The sequence below is a fragment of the Psittacula echo genome (genome assembly GCF_963264785.1).
Source record: "Psittacula echo genome assembly, chromosome: 5".
Taxonomy (NCBI): Eukaryota; Metazoa; Chordata; class Aves; order Psittaciformes; family Psittacidae; genus Psittacula; species Psittacula echo.
In genome coordinates, this window is record NC_137739.1 from 50,132,525 (window position 1) to 50,149,591 (window position 17,067).

Here is a 17,067-nt window from a genome sequence, read left to right on the forward strand (position 1 = left end):
TTACATTCTTTCGATTCTCCTCCCCATCCCTCTGGGTGCCGGGGGGTCAAAGTGGGGGAGTGAGAGAGCAGCTGCGTGGTTCTGAATTACCGGCTGGGCTTAAACCACGACAGATTTGAAAACAAAACTACACTTTCTGTTTAAAGAAATAACTCCTACATTTTTCAAAAATTAGAAAAAACAATTTTATAAAGATTTAAGTTTCACAGAAACCAGAGGCTTTGTAAAAGAGATTTCATCTCTCAGTTCACCCTGTCACTTGCTCAAAAAAAATTTTCATTTCCAGTCTGTCTTTGGTATCAATTGCACTTGTACGCACCTTCCCTTTGATTTTACATAATGACCCAATTTTAGATAGAATCTCTGTAACTCTTTTAAAAACTCCTGCAGAATGAAGAATGCCATTAAGAGAGGTTCTTCTCCACACAAGAAAGTAGAATCTGTAACAGACTTCAAAATGTCAAGCAGTTACATGCTTGTGGGATTACAAATCTTAGCAACAGCAAAACAAAGGGAACAGTTGTAAGTATAAAACAGGAGTCTGACACTTGACAGGTCTCCCTCCAAAATAAAGCATGTCTCTGTACATTCATATTATAAAGTCTAAACACCTGATCCATAAACAGCTTATAAATTGTACATATATTCTTATATATATATCATATCATCATATATCATCACATCATATCATATCATATATCTTATATATATACATCATCTTATTCACTATTAAAATAAGCAGTGCCACCTACAAAATAAAGTGCTAGCCAGTGCCTTAGTTTGGTTTTGGGGTTGTTGGTTATTTTTTTTCTTTTAATACGACAAGAAGTCCACCAACAAAAAGATAAATTTTGTTACGTGTACATGCTGGATGGCTCATGGAATCCACAAGAGCACAGCAAAGAGGCAGAGCAGCAACACAACCCTGGCACAGTCTGACTTTCAGCCAAGGCCACCTACCAGCTTTTGTATATTGTGTTAAACATTTAGTGATAAGGTATTGCATAACATAATTCCCTGCTTTACTTAACTGTAAGTACTTGCAACATTTGAGTGAGACACCCGCTGCCATTGCAAAACTGTCGTGAAGAAAAAGCTCAACCTTAATGATGCTTTAGAAATCCGATCAGTGTTTGAATCAGGTTTACATCAAGGCCTGTTCAACTCTTATCCAGGTAAATTCTCAGGGAGAGTGGATATTGGTAATTTCTCAGTCTTCAACCATGCTAAGACCATTTAGATGGGTTGAGGATCTTGTGATGACAGGTTACAAAAAAGCGGACAGGTTTCTGCTGAAATTCCACACAGTGATCGAGATCAGATCTACAATTTAATCTCTCGCTTTTACATAGAGAGGAAGTTGGATCCAGTTCTGGACTATGATGCCAGATTTTCTCCTTAAGCCACCATTACACAGACACAAGGCAGAGAAGACAGCAGCTCTCGTGCTCAGCGATGACTGCTGTCTAAGGCTGACCTAGCAGACCAAATGAAGAAAACACCACCAGCCAGTCAGAAAGCTTCATGATTTTGTCTTAAAAAACCAAACCAACCAACCAAAAAAAACCCCCAAACACTGGTGTCAGGATAACAGGTCAGCAAGAGGGGAAGAAACTGTTCTCCTACAACAGCAGTTGCAGAAACCACAGGCAAATTAGCAGGCAAAAGGAACTCTTGGCACCAAAAACATTTACTGGAGTCCCAAGTCCAGAGTATGCTGCTCTGGCATTGCAGAGGGTAGCTGCTGTCTCCACAGCTTTATGCACAGCCCACTAACCCCATGGTATCAGATCTCTTCCAAGTTTTGTCTCTTCACCTCAGTAAAACCTCTATCTGTCATTAGCCAACAGCAGATACCACTTCTTCAGTATTTATAATACACACTTCATTACTGCATCTGAATGAAACAGGGCAACACTTTGCACCCACACCAGTTACACCAATTTGCAGTACTACAGTGCACATCTGTAACATACGACCCATCTTTACAGTGTCATGCACCTTTCACACCTATTTCTTTTTAATATTAACACAAATGCACAAATGGCTTTCATGCCAAATTTTGACAACAAAGTCTCAGTTCAGGATTCTCTGATGATTTCCTTCACAGGGTAGTTAAGAAACCAGAAAACAAAGCAAAACAGTAACACAGCCTGTCTCTAAACTAATTACAACATAATAATTTCTAACAAGAAATAAACTGGTTTTATGTATCTGTGTGTATATAAATTTTGTGTATATATATATATATATATATAAAAAAAAAACTGAGCCAGGACACATATACATACACAGATCCTGGATCTGTTTCCATCTCCAGACTGACTTTCCGCAATACTATGCCTCAGTTTCCTCTTTTGGTTAAGGTAGCCCCTACTGCAAAGGTTTTTAATGATTACTTCTCCAGCACCCAGCCCTGATGCCAGCCAAGGTGCCCCTGCAGAGCTGGCTCTGGAGGCCACTGGGGTCAGAGCCGACGCGGGGTCCCTGCCAGGGTGACCAGCACAGCAAGTCATCCCACCGTGCAGGTGTCCCAGCCACACCTTCTGCCAGCCCCAGGCAGGGGACTGCTGATGGAGCTGGTATGATCAGTCATGCTGTTAACACAGCTAATGCATTTCTGATGGCTCAATCTAAACTCTTAAGAGCTATTGCTATTAAAAGACTACTATAAAGCCACTTGCAGAGTGCTCAATTTTTTTTCCTCATTTCTCACAATTATTTTTTCCAACTTTATCTAAGTTACTGATGGCTCAATTATTATCACCCTCTTTAAACAGAAGCGTAATTGACCAGCTACCTCCACCAAATGGTATTTAAGCTGCCTTCCACCTCCAGTTTGCACAGAAAAAGCTCACATTTTTATCATATGGTAGACATGATCCCCCAACTAACATGACAATAAAGCAGACTGCAGTGGGAAAACAATTTGGCAGCCTTAATTCATTTATTATTCAAATCTAATGATTAATTAAATCCCTATCAACACTCTTACGTGAAAAAAGAAAACTTACTCTGCTTCATAAGTATCACCCCTTGAACCACCTCTTCACTACGTCAACTTTAGGAAAAGGACATGCTGCAGAAACTTTCTTCTAGAAATTCAAACTCCAGTAACATACAGTATTTTATTAATGAAAATATTCCATCTTTAACAAAGTATCCAGAATCTAAAAGAACAGCCCAAGACTATAAGATTCTCGGTTTATAATTAAAAACAGAAATGCTGAAAAAGACTGCACTGAAATTAACAAATTGAATTCAAGTATGATTATCAATCAAGCCCACTCCAACGTAACACAATTGGAGGTTATGGTTTCTCTTTTTTCCCCTCTCAACAAAAAGCAGACGGCTGATAAGTCAGTATATCAAAGCCCTTTTATGAAACCTTTCACAATTAAAAGTTATGTTTACTATTCCTAATGCCACCACACAGAAGGGCTTCCCCACATACAACTAAATCCCTTTCTCAGCAGTAGATCTGTATCAATCACAGTAGTAGTTCAAAAGAAATAAACATCACAGTACCAGTTTGATCCATGGACAGTAGGAATTTATGCTACATTACTTCAAAAAGAGTATGTTAACCTATCGTTATCTCCATATATACTTAAAATACTCACATACAAAACCAAACACACACACAAAAGCCAACAACCCAAAACCCTACTATGTTTAGATATTCAGCTATTTAATAAGTGAAGGCACTTACTGGGAGTTGGGAGATTCCTGCCAACTTTGGTAAAGCTCAAAAAAGTTCAAAAAAAGTTCAAAAGTTCACCTAAGAAGCTTACAGCTCCCAAGATGATAATGGAGTTTTTAATCAAACACATATGAAGTTCTTAAATACAGGGGGGGAACCCACTCTTTTCTCTTAAGCATGCACTTGAGAAAATTAAATACACCTAAAAGACAGTATCTTTGTAGAACAATTTAGTTGTACAACTTGGATATAACTCCGGATTTCAATAAATCACGTTGTATAAAACATATAACAGTACCTATTACTACTGTGCCATTAAAAAAAATTGCCACAATTCTTTGGTCGAGTATCTTTTATCTCTTTTTGGAAAGTTCTGAAAAAAGCAAGCAGCATTCAGAAAGACACTAACTTCTCCAAGAAAGCTCTGCATCAAAGCTCTGCTTTTAAACTTTTATTTTTTTTTAAACAACAACAAAAAAAACCCTCCACTTAGGAAAGCTGTCACCATCTTACATTTCAGAATACAAAACTGAAAAAAATCCCTATTAAAAAAAAGACAGGACTTCAGCCAAGTATTCAGCTGCTTATTGCTGTAGTTGTAACTCAAGTCCATTTAAGCCCCTACGTTTTGGTCATTTGTAGCAAGAACATGTTTGGAACACTAGCAGCAATAGAAAACCCCTTTCAAACCTAGACATAGTTACACTGTTGAGTGAACATTAGCAGAAACCATAACCACTGGGACATAATAAAGCATCCTGTAAAAGTACAATAGAATTGGTAGCTAGAAAAACAGGGATGATTTAAAGTGCTATCCCAAAGCCATTATGTGGGTCTATGTCAGTAAAGAAAAGTACTTTCCCCGCCACTAGATAAAGCCCCAGACCACAGCACTACTTCAAACATAACAAATACAGTCTTCGTCCTGCCTCAATGCCTCATCTCTCCTCCCTCCTCCAACAGGTAGCATACAGAAACTTGAAGTAATTGCCAATTCCAAATGTAGGTGATACTCACAAATATACTGTTGAACAAGGTTTGGACAGCAAACAGTACACCTGAGTTCAGTCGTACAAACTAACTTCTGTAAATAGTGTTAGACGAATATATTCATGTCTCTAATATGAATCTAGATGTATCTTCTTACAAAATGCATTAATAGAAATATCCAGGCAAATACATACCATACAATAGCAAAAGCTTTAAGCCCCATTTAATAAGATGACTTTCAGATTAAAAATAGAAGGCAATTAAGATTTACTCAAAATTACAATTAAGAAAAGCTTTCACAGTGCAATATTGAAACTGTCACAAATTTAAGAAAATACTGATATCAAAGTACAATCACAATGTTAAAGTAGACAAAACTACTATACAAGGGCCTATCCTGTAAAACTAAAAGGAATGAACACAACATGGGGACATCTCACATCCCTGCTCTACATATCTTGTTTGCTAGTCTTCAGAGTCATAATTGTGTCTTTCTGACATCGGCAGAAGTCTTGTTAAAACTAAGATGTTCATTCTTCTTCTTCGCGGACCAGATTTCAAAGCCTGATTGCTTCTTGAAAATATGTTCTTCATCACTGCACAATTTCGAAGTAGTGCAATATTGCCATGATGTGCTGAGGCATGAACACGTACCCAGTGTACAGTGCCATTCCAACGATGGAAACGAGCATGGAATCTGAATTACAGTTGAGGAAAAGAGCATTTGAAATATAAAGTGCATTAGACATCACAGAGCATTAAAACTTTCCTGATAACTATTTTACAACACTACATGTTTAAATCAGACGGGCTCGACTGTATTTAGCAATTAAAGACTGGAAGAACCAACTGAACACTAAAAACCAGAACACTGGTTTCAGCAATGAGCTGAATTACAGAATGATGCCTTGCAAGTTATCCACTGCCTTGTCAGGGACACAAGAGGACAGCCCAAAGTATGGGAAGTGTGATGGAAGAACAGAAAATGGGTACTGAGAATATACAACTTCTTACATGCATCTTCCTAGGTGATAAGCAAGTCTTGCAAAAACCAACGCCATTCAGCCAAGCAGAAAAAAAGTCAACCATTGCAAAAAAAATAGCCCAACAAACCAAACAAAAACCACAATAATAGGAGTAGCTGTACTAAGAGGTTTTATTTGTGCATGTCCTACTCATTTTTAAGCACACAGCATTAGAGACCGATCTCAGCTTCTTGGAACAGAATGACCTAATAAATTTAATTCATGATGCACAGAGCACATCTGGTGTGAAAGTTGTACTGTTAGCACAATGAAGTCAGGAAACCTCACATCCATTCCTAGCTGCCAGTGTCCTCTAGGCTCTAAGTCACTACATTATTTGGCTCATTTCTCCACCCACATGTTGTACTCAGACCCTTCCTCGTGGGCAAGCACCTCAATTTATGTGCTGTTTGGAGGCATTCAGGAAAAAGAAACCGCAGGAGAAGTGAAAAGTATGAGTAACATTGTGACATGCACCTAACTATTTCACTCACAAATCCTCAGCTTCAAGTCATGTGCTTAAGTAAACAGACACTCATTAGAAGATCACACTGCAAAACAAGCTTCACATGAAGCTAAATAATTTTAAGATGACTACTTTATTAGTTGAACTCCTACCAGGGACCTCCTGTAAAACATACACAGAGAAGTCAGACAACAGCTTATAATGCATACGTACAACTGGACCTTTGTCCAGCTTTGGGGTTCCTGAAGCTTTATCTACAGAAATTATGGCATCAGATTACTGAAAGATTACGCCATTCAAAGTTTAAGGTTACATAAATTCAAAAGTACTTGAAATTAACAATAACCTGTTGATTTCATCCAACTACCTGCATTCAGTAAACTTAAGACAGGAACACTATAAAAAGCACTGGAGATTAACAAGCCTGATAACACTGGACAGCAGTACTCGGTTTCCACAGGTGAAACCAGAGAAGCTCCACATCTTTGAGAAATCAAGTCACCACAGCACACATGTAACATGCTCTGCGACCAACCTCCCTGTGGCAGAGCAGAGGTATTAGTTGCACTTATTAGAGCATACTAGCTGCTTGGTGTGTTTTTAGTCCCAGAAGATTATACAATACGAGATGCTAAAATGAAGGTCAACTCATAAATCCCTGTTTCCGTATCAGCGCTCACTCATGATTCTGGAGCATGAGCAGCAGTGAGGCACATAGCAACAGAGCCACACACCATTAATTCCCAAGGCCACTGCGTCGGCACTGCACTCGTACAGACCTGGCCCTCTGACAGCAAAACCATCCCGTGTGAGGACACAAAACTGCTTTGCTGACCCGGGATGGCAAGTGATACTTTTGCCACTCACATTTGTAAGCTAAGTGGCAATTACTTCACTGCAACACGAACATTTTATAACAGTAAACATGCACACACACTTTAATTTACCTAAATACACTGCACAAGTTAAAATGCTCCATGGCTAACACAAAACACAAACAACAACAAAAAGCAAACTCATTACTAATATAATTGCAGGGAAAGCAAAGATGAAGCTTCCTCAGTGACAAAGGCGCAGCATAAAGAGAGGAAGATATGGTAGCAAGGAGCACTTGCTTGAAGGTAAGATCCCCCACCCAAACAATCATGCATAGTCAGTCTATAAATCCTAGAAAAGAGAGGAAGTTATCTCCACTTCTACTGACTTTACACAGTAAAAAAAACCCTAAATCACACAGCTGTAACTTGACCAACCACTTTCACATAATAAATGCAAGTTCCTTTACAGAATTGTCCAGTATGTCAGTAAAAACAGCTTCTCACTACTACTTATACCCTTATCTTTGTTGATGTTGTGGTTAATTACTCTCTTTGCCTCTCAACATTAACTGGAGATAGCTCAGGGTCATCCACATGAGACATCATTTTAAATCAAAATCAAAACAACCACTTTTAAGACAAAAATACTTGTGATGCCTTAACAACAGTCGGGAGAATATACTGCCTATCTGAAAGGGGTGGGTAAAGAAGCCAACCTGTAAGCAGTTTTTAAACACATGGCTTCATGTCAGCAGCTATCAAGTTCTTCCACTCCAAAAGAGCCAAGCAAACTTACCAGTTGGAGGATTAAATACTCATCTAACACAAGCCATGTGACAAAGCGCCATAAGCTTAAACATAAGCTTACAAGGCTTTGCAGCATGCATGTTTACTTTCCAATAAGCAAAAATACAAAAGAACTAATAAAAGACATCAGTGTTTAACGGAAACATTGAGATTCCAGTGCAAAAGACGCGAGAAAGTGCTACCATAACCCTAGAGAAGAAAAATTAAAGGAGTAACTTCGAGATATAAGCCTATGCTCGCTAGATGTTCGGCGACAGGATGAGGAACACCAGCAAGATGATTACTCCCCAACGTTAGCTTGTGACCGTGAGGAGCCCTGCCTGCCAGTAGGGGACAAGCGCCGGTGCCGGGAGGAGGCTGCCGCTCCTCTGCTGGCGCCTCAGGCCAGCTGCCCCAGGCACGACGCGGCACAGCCCCGCTCCCCGGCCGGGCCTCGCTCCCCTCCCGCCGACCCGCGGGCCCCAGCCCCGGAGAGCCCCGCCAGCGGCCAGAAGCCCTCAGCAGGGCCACGGCCCTGCCGCTTCCCCAGCACCGCACCCGCCGGGCCGCCACACCAGCCGGTGGCCTCAAGGGGAGGGGACGGGAAGGGAAGAAAGGAGAGGGCAGCCCCCGGCGTGCCGGCGAAAGGATACTGAAGACGGTGCGCTCCCAGGGCTCCAGCATGTACAGCGCGGTGATCAGCAGGTACTGGTAGTACAGCCACGACATCTGCTTCCAAGCCGAACCCAGCGCCATAGCGCGCCCCCTGCTCTCCCCGCCCGCCAGCGGCCGTGCGCCGGGCCCAGGCCGAGCGGAGACGGGGCGGTGGCAGCCCGAGACCCGCCCTCCCGCCGCCACGCCACGCCCCGCGCCCGGGCAGCCCCCTGAAATGGAGGCGCGGGGCGGTGGCAGCGGCCTCATCCGCGCGGCGCTGGGTCGCGGCACCGCGTGGAGCCGCGAGAGCCGGCCTCGTTAAATCACATGGTTGCCGTGAGCCCCGAGCGGCCTGCCTCTGTGAGTCAGGCGCGGGAGACGGTGCTGCAGCCGGTTGTCCTCATCCTGTGTAATCTAAACTGATGTCCTGGGAAGTTCCAAAAGCCAGGAGACTGTGGTCAGTGGGGCACAAGGGAAGCATGCTGAAAATGCTCAGCAGGAGTCTTCGTTAGGCAAAACCCACCCAAAAAACATGGCTGAGATAAATGAGACCTTAACATCGGCCAACTCTGACCAGGCTAATCCCTTATGAGCAGGAAGAATAAGGATGCCATAGATCAACTGTTAGCTGTAACTGTTGCTAACTTGGCGCTTCCCTTGGGCACCTGGGCCAGAAAGCAGAGGGTGTGGGATGCCGTGCCCTGGCTGCTGATCAGCCTGGTATGGAGAAATTCCCAGAGCCTGGCGTGGGACTGCATGATTAGAAAGCCTGTTGGCAGCCTATGGTCGCACTGTAGTTTGGAAGGCAGGAGATGGAAACCTGCTGGAAAGCAGTATACACACAGCCTTCAGGCTCCATGACTAAGCACAGCAGGAGGCAGCAAGGCCGATCTAAACGAAGGCCCTCACACACCAGACATGCACACCACAGATTAGAAACTGGTATCGATACTCGCCCTGCATAGTAAATCTGTTTGTGATTATGTCACTGTGCTGCGTGATTCTGTTCTTGCAGCCACCCCACCCCTACCTTCAGCTGTGCCATTAGTACAATGAGTAACAAGCAAACAGTCACAGGAGGATGCACATAGGAATTACTTACATAGCTGCAAAATACAACCGTGGTACTAGCAGATAACTGAAAAAGTATTTTGTGTGGCAGAATCCGAAAAGGGATTTAATTCAACCAGAAGACATTTAGACACACTTTACCTATTCAGACTTACTTCAGCACAATAAAGGAGAGCATTCACACAATTAATACCCTGCAGCAACTGGCTACAGGAGCCACTGTCCCTATCCAAGACTGCTGCTGCTTGTTGCAAGTGCTTCTGGAGAAGTCTTGTGTTAGTGTTGCTGCTTGAAAATACAGTAATCATGAAAGCCTCCTTTCTATATAAACAAGTACAAAGTTCAAGGACAGGTGGGGTATTCAGCACAACTAAAGCATTACTCCCATTCAAAGCTGCAAGAATATTATCAACATGGGTGGGGCAAACGGGCCCTAGTCCTGCCTGCTCCTGTGCTTCCTAACTAGAAGCTCTGCAATTCAAGTGATAAGAACAGCAAGAAAGAGATGAGAGGAAAGGCAGTATCTAGAGGCATGCCAGCTTCAAAATCTGCCCTAACCCACCAGGCCCCTTATGCCTTTTCAGTCAAGTTTATTTGCTAGTTAGCCCCTTAAGAAGACAGTATTACTCTGTATAGTTTCCCCTCCTTTGCCAGTTCCATTCTACTCCTGCTTAGGGACTGCCATCACATACAGTTCTTCCTGCTGCCACCCACATCAACATTTGAGCCCTTGAACTACATACATTCCCACACGCTCACGTTTCCAGTAGCTCAATGCAAAGACCCTTCACACTTCATCTGGAATGGGGAGAGAGCTACACAGAGGCCAGCATGCCCCACAGCAGAATCTTAACCTACATTTGACAAAGGAGAAAACTGTCAAGGCAGCTGCTGAACACTTGGGAGAAAAGGTAACCAGAGAGTCACAAGATTTTATTATCATCCCAAGCACAGAGGAAGTATGTTCTTCAGGTTCCTACCTCCCAAGTTTAAATATTTCTGACAATTCCTCAAAGCACATGTAACAAATTCTTCCTAGTACTGTTAAAAGCATAAAGATGAGAATTTTTTCAGACAGAGCCTTGCTCAAAGTGTTAAAAAAATAGCAGCCTATAAAGAGGAAACATTACTTACTAATAAAAAAACCCAAAAGTTTACGTCTTGGGAGCATGCCCAGAGGAAAAGAGGGAAGGGTCCACTGTTAACATTGCACTGGCATCAAAGACTAAGCATATCTAAATATCAAGTAGCAAAAGCTCTTTATGCTTCCCTAAAGCTGTAAACGTACTAAAGAAACAGAAAAAGCCTATGAACTGGCTCTATGATCGTAGATCTGACCATAAATTTCTTCTTAAAATGTGTCACTGTAAGGAAAAAGGACAAGAGAAAGAAAAGTCCAGTATTTTCTTCATATACATATATACATTTAATGCTCTTAACAGCATTACTAAGCATTAATACTTGATTTAAATTATCCATGCCAGCAAACTCAATATAAGCTAATCTTCCACTCTGTACAAATGAAAGTTTCCATTTTTGAGATCTTAATAGGCCAAAAATCCAAACATGACAATTCCTCTTTTACCAAACCTACCTGTGTGCAGATCTACCAGGAGTACCAGTGTAAAGAAGCCAAATACCCTGAAAGTTGTTCTCCACGTGCCATATAAATGATCAATATAGAGAGAACCAGTTACTATACAGTATTTATTCTAAGCAGCAGTTATAACACATACTGAGTTAATGAACAGTATATATACAGGGAATGATCATAATATACAGAACTTACATTATATTTACAAAATTTTAAATCCCCAATGATGCAACTGCCTGACAGAGGGGAAGAATATTGCTTTCAAATGCACACTGTGAACTGTATTCCCTTCATTAACTTTGCACAAAGTTTAGAAGTTCTCCCATGAAAATGTAACTTAGAAGACCGTATTTAAAAAAGGCTATAGTATGCCTGCATTTCTAACACAGTCTGATAGCAGTGCAGGGTTTTTTTCCCCCCCCTGCTTTTGCACATTAGCAGTGGCTGGCTAGAACATTGAAGAAGTGAAAAACTTCATCTTTATCCATTACTGCCACTTCAGTTGAGCATTCAGTACACAGTACTGGATGATACACTTCCTCCTCTTCTTGATTTGACTGTAGAGAGGTAGTTTCTTTGCTGTGCTTCATTTTCTTATTTCTTTTCTTTGGCTTCTTCCTGTATTTCAGAATTTCCTCTTTATTAACAACGCAGTTCATCACAAACATGGCTCTGTATTGTGTTTTGTAAGATTCATGTCTATGGAGAAGGGGAGAAAATGCAAGTCATACTACTGGTAAAACTCTTGCTTCCACGAAATCTGTTATCGTCACTGGAAATGGGATTAAATACAGCAAGTACCATGTCAAACAGCTGAACGCGAAATAAACATGAAGTTTTATAAACAAAAGTCACAACTACAAAAATCATTAAAAAAATGGAATTGCAGCCATCTGTCCTGTTTTTAAAGCATTTTTAAAAAACACACTGGTTATTGCTGAAATAAACACCCTGGAGTACAATGGTTGATACAATTCAGAGTACCAGAGAATTATGCATTGCTATGTGTAGCTGACAGTAGGCAGAAGATCGTGAAGGTGTGAGTGCAAATGACTCAACTAGTGGCACCAATACCCTAAAATGTCTTGCAAGCCTGAGATTCCTTTTTATAAATAACAAGCATCGACACACCACACTTGAAATAGCATGTCTATAATGAAATATAAAATACAGTTTCAGCTGTCATCAGTGTAACAACTGTAACTGGAGTACATAGCAAAATTCAGGGCTGCAGTTCAATTCAACACCACGTCCCTCGGGCTGCAGTTTCACAGCAGCCTAAACCCACGTAACAGATGGCTGCAGAAATCCTGTCTCGACTTTGGCTGGCTTGTATAAGGCTGGGCTGAGTTATTTCAGTTTATTAAACCCACAAAAGGCCAGTCTGACACCAAAACCATATGGTTTTCTGCCAGCTTAGCAAACTGGAATACTTAACTGTAGAACAGGGTCAAGCAGAACCCAAAGCCAGCAAAGGGGAGAGACAGAAACAGCACCCAGTACTTTGATGATTTTAGGCTTCTGTGAATTTCATCCTCAATCACCAAAAATACTCAGTAAATGAGAGGCATTTACTCCTCATTGCACAACATTTGTTTCTCGTTTACTCCGAGTGCAGGAGTCCCCTCCTTAGCACAGGTTCACAGTACTAACTAGTTTTGCAGTGCAGTCGGATACTGGAGAGCTGCAAAACACACAGAGAAATCTCACCTAAATGTTTACCAAGCATTTTTAAATATAACTCTACTCAAAACCACAACTGCTAAGACTCAAACCAAGCTAGACTACACTACCTTGGATTTTGCTTAGTCCTCCCCTAAACAAGGCACTTTAACACAAAAATAACCTGGAATAATTTCACACATCTAAATAGCAAGGCAACGTACTATTTTTTAGTAAAATAGTTTATGTTAAAATAAAGTTATAAAGTTATATACTATAAATATAGTTAAAATAAAATAGTTTTTTTTAGTAAAAATACTAAACTATTTTTTAATAGTTTACACTGTCCACTATGCTGAAGTTCTTCCCTGTTCTTCCTCATCTCCATGCTACAGGTTAAACTGACGATCATTCTTACAAAACACTATTCATCCCTAGATGTGATTCACATGTACATGCCTTCTCTTTATTAGTGCCACCTTGCAAGACAGAATCAATAAAATCAATTTATCAAATTAAGTACCCTAAAAATGCTACCAGCCAAAAAAGGACATTACAAAACGACCCTTTGTTATTCATTAATTACCTCTGGCAGTCCAGGCATAATGTTGTCATGCAAGCAGGGCAATTCAAAACAGCATCACTATTTGGAACAGCTGTAGGTTGCTGCTGCTGCGGCACCCTTCTTTGATTGCGGTACCTAGCAATTCAGGCAAGGAGGAAGGAGAAACAACAAATGACACCACATGCTCTTGCTGTCAGGCATATCAATTCAACTGTCAAGCCCTTTTTATCTTAAAATACACCAATTAATACTTGTCTCCTTCTGGACACCTTTGTCAGTAACTCGAAACACATGAATAAATAAACCAGAGAAAAACTATACCAATATCTTTTCATTTACTTTGTACAAAGGGTTTAATTGGTGAGACAAATACATCCAGCACAAGAATTTGTGCCTAATGACCCTCTCTTCTGACAAGGTGGGTATCTCAACTGCAGGGAACATATATTAATATTATCCTTTTAATAAGATTTACATGCAGAATTTTACTTTTCCTGCAACAATCATTTTCTACTTCACCCTTCAAAACCCCTCAGTAAAGCAGCTTTGTGCTGTTCCTATTTTATCTGAACATTTTGTGGCTTGCTAAAAATCAAAGTATTCCAAAACTAAAAACACAAGAATTAGCAGGAACAGAGATTAATTCAGCAGTCAAAGTACCTCACAACCTTTTCATCCACTGCACAGTTGTTTAGATGAGATCTACTGACAAAGCTGGCTTGCAGAACTAGGAAGTCTCGAGTTTTAAAAAACTGCAGGTTTTGGCATTATGTAATTTTGAAGACTCGACTTCCATTGCATACACACAAAAATTTTACAGGCTTTTTAAGTTTCACCTGCTGTAAATTCTAAATAAAAATATTTTCACTGAATGGACTTGACAGCATGAGCTTTTTCTCCATATTCACCATTTTCATTTACATTTTTCAGCTTATGTTAAGCATCCTACAATTCAAATATTTATTCTGGTCTCTTACCCCCTCCTCTGTGAGTCTACCCACTCTTGGTCTCTACTGTCTTCCTCTGGGTCATACAGCAGTTCATCATTGGAAAGAATCTGACGTTGCTGATGTTTTCTGGTTTTCCGGATGTCCTGTGTAACTGGAAAGATTTGTGCAAGCGCATGTTACATCCATCAGACATATGATAATTCTCTACTTAAGTAATCAAAATATCAGTTTTTCATTTTTCATTTTTCATACTCTCAATAAATCTAAGGGTCTAGCTCATCCCCCTCACCCCAAAGTGTTAACACACCTTACATACATTGGGATACATACATGCGTACATCATAAAGTTGCAGGAACTACACTGAGATGATACAGGCTAGTAATTCTCCCCAAAAGGCCACCTTCGGGAACAGCCCCTTAATGCCTCAAGAGGACTGCACACAATCTGAGAGTGCTACTGTAAAGATGTCCTCCTCTCTCCTCTCCTCAGTCATTTACCTATTTTATCTTCATCCTCCGAATCAGAATCGAAGTAAATGTCATCATAGTATTTTGAAGTGGCAGCAGGTCCAGCCTGCCCAGAACTGGAGGATGTACCTACGTGTGAAATTACAGAAGTGGTAAGAACAACCCAACAAAAGGACAGCAAGTATACAGCCCAGAACCAACCTTCATTTTTAAGTTACTCTATCTAGAAGTGCTCTGCTTTATCTGGTTATGTTAAGTAATAGCTCCCCCAGTTTACTCCCACATCCCGATCATCCACATTGCTTATGTCATTTCATTTACAGGTGCTCTTTCAGAGCAAAGCTGCTCACTTCGAGATGAATCTCTGATACAGCTCAAAGCAAAGTTTCTCCTGAGGTACACTCCCTCAGACATTGAGGACACCACATAAAATATGCCTGCTTTTGCCCTATATAACCAACGCAATCCCAGACACTCCACAGATCTTCAGTCATGTGGAAGAAATACAGGTGTGGCACATTGTTCTGGCTGCCCTATCCCTGGCAGTGCTCAAGGACAGGCTGAATGGGGCTCTGAGCAACCTAGTCTAGTGGAAGGTGTCCTTGCCCACAGCAGGAGGTTGGAAATAGATGATCTTTAAGGTCCCTTTCATCCCAAACCATTTTATGAAACATTCAGTTCACTGAAATGGCACCTAGTGAATATCTTCTGCACGCACTATCAGCCATTTTAAGGCTTTTCTGTAGGCTTCATACAGCATTTAGCTGTTATCATCCCCTCAACCCCACCCTTCAGCGACAAGAATAATACATTAACTTCGCACATTAAGTGCGCCCACCTTAAGCAGACACCACGTAACTGACAATTTCACATGCAAATGGATGTCAGGCATGATTTACCCATTTCTGGCGATTGCCATTTGCCTTCCATAGTCCTCATGGTGGTGTTCAGTTCCGCTTCCATCTCCTTTTGGAACTCATCGTCACTGGAGGACTCGCTCTCCCCAGTCAGGCACTCCCGTATCAGCTTCCGCTTCTGGTCAGGAGTGCCGTGTAAGAGCACATCCACCTCATCCTCTGAGCTACAGATACGAGAGGGTAACACACCAGATTATTACAAACAACTTACAACACCGAGTCACACAGAGAACGAACACCTGAACTGTGTGGCTGCACTGGGAAGCACTCGTGTTTATAGTAAATATATTATTAAAATATCCTATTACTGGTTTTGATGCGGAAGAGCTTCAGGCTGCGGCCTGCCAGGCTGCCTGAGACTCCGGTCAGCGCGGCTCCGCGTCGGAGCAGGGAGCTGTTCACACACTGGCGGTTGCACGGTTACAGGTGTAAACACACCGGGTTCAGGGAAGACAACCGCGGCAGGCCCGTTGCGGTGATCGATCGTGCCGCGACCCACGGGCGGCCCCGCCGCGCACCGCAGCGCTCCGCGCCCGGGCCTGCGGCCGCTCCTCACACCCCGACAAGGAGACGCCAGGCGACAGCGGGGAGCGAAGGGAAGCGGGGGCCGAGCCACACCTGCTGAGTGCTCGCTCCTCGTCGCTGGGCTCCTCCACCAGGTACGGGTCATCCTCCTCCCGTAAGCAGCTCATGGCGGCAGCAAGCACCCGCCAGCCGCTGCAGCCAGGCCCGGCCCGGCCCCTTCCGGGGCCTCCCCTAGCTTCCGGCGGCCGAGCTCTGCCCGCACCGGCGTCGTCCCGCGGGTCGGCCGCAGCTGCTACCCAACAGCTACGCAGCCAGCCCGTCTGCTGCCGCGGCGGGTAGCGGCCGCCCGGCCCAGTGGGGCGCTTCCTTTGCTTTTGGAGCTGCACAGCCCCGGACCGCGTTTTAAATACGTTTCTTCAGTTACAGAGGCGGGGCTTTAAGAGACACACCCGATACCAAGAAGCTTGAAAAAGATTTAATGAGCCAGTCACACTGAACAGCGAGGACTAATCTAAAAACTGTTCCCACATCCTAATTAAAATATTTACAATTTTGTTAACTGTATGTACATTGTAATCTTTGTCCCTTATAGTCTATTTATAGATGAGTTCCTTAGGAATTATAGCTGTTATGTTTGGAAGGTAAACAGCACAGTATTAGTGTAGTAGCGATTGCTGGAAAACATTATATATAGCAGGTGAGTTGCTAATAGCTGTTGGGCACTGGTAATAAAACTCTGAGGCTATGCGTACACAACTCGACGCACAAGGCAAACAGCATGTTCAGCTAAGAAACGTCTCTGCCTCTGAAACTCTCCATGTGCAAGGCAGCAGGGTAATAAGCATACTACACTGTGCAGTTCACCCTGTTCAG

General features: G+C 42.3%; 2 protein-coding genes across 3 annotated transcripts; both read right to left on the reverse strand.

The window, feature by feature from the left end:
• Nucleotides 1–2,113: 2,113 nt before the first annotated feature.
• On the reverse strand, nucleotides 2,114–8,594 carry SPTSSA (serine palmitoyltransferase small subunit A). The gene is made up of 2 exons (XM_080619591.1): nucleotides 8,442–8,594; nucleotides 2,114–5,390 (listed from the first exon to the last, which is right to left on the reverse strand). Exons 1-2 carry the CDS (start codon nucleotides 8,542–8,544, stop codon nucleotides 5,287–5,289), a joined length of 207 nt encoding a protein of 68 aa, XP_080475717.1. The 5' UTR covers nucleotides 8,545–8,594; the 3' UTR covers nucleotides 2,114–5,286.
• Nucleotides 8,595–10,999: 2,405 nt separating this feature from the next.
• On the reverse strand, nucleotides 11,000–16,564 carry EAPP (E2F associated phosphoprotein). 2 transcript variants are annotated; one of them, XM_080618542.1, is made up of 6 exons: nucleotides 16,288–16,564; nucleotides 15,652–15,833; nucleotides 14,783–14,881; nucleotides 14,312–14,435; nucleotides 13,356–13,469; nucleotides 11,000–11,806 (listed from the first exon to the last, which is right to left on the reverse strand). In XM_080618542.1, exons 1-6 carry the CDS (start codon nucleotides 16,359–16,361, stop codon nucleotides 11,542–11,544), a joined length of 858 nt encoding a protein of 285 aa, XP_080474668.1. In that variant the 5' UTR covers nucleotides 16,362–16,564; the 3' UTR covers nucleotides 11,000–11,541. The 2 variants fall into 2 exon arrangements, with proteins under 2 accessions (XP_080474668.1, XP_080474669.1); XM_080618543.1 differs by lacking the exon at nucleotides 14,783–14,881.
• Nucleotides 16,565–17,067: the final 503 nt, after the last annotated feature.

Excerpts from the sequence above, each read along its gene's own strand:
- SPTSSA (XM_080619591.1), bottom strand. The coding sequence starts at position 8,544 with ATGGCGCTGGGTTCGGCTTGGAAGCAGATGTCGTGGCTGTACTACCAG. Across the intron at positions 5,391-8,441 it reads CTGGGAGCGCACCGTCTTCA|ATTCCATGCTCGTTTCCATC; the intron begins GTATCCTTTCGC and ends ACTGTAATTCAG.
- EAPP (XM_080618542.1), bottom strand. The coding sequence starts at position 16,361 with ATGAGCTGCTTACGGGAGGAGGATGACCCGTACCTGGTGGAGGAGCCC. Across the intron at positions 14,436-14,782 it reads GGAGGATGAAGATAAAATAG|TTACACAGGACATCCGGAAA; the intron begins GTAAATGACTGA and ends AAATCTTTCCAG. Across the intron at positions 13,470-14,311 it reads GTAGACTCACAGAGGAGGGG|GTACCGCAATCAAAGAAGGG; the intron begins GTAAGAGACCAG and ends CTGAATTGCTAG.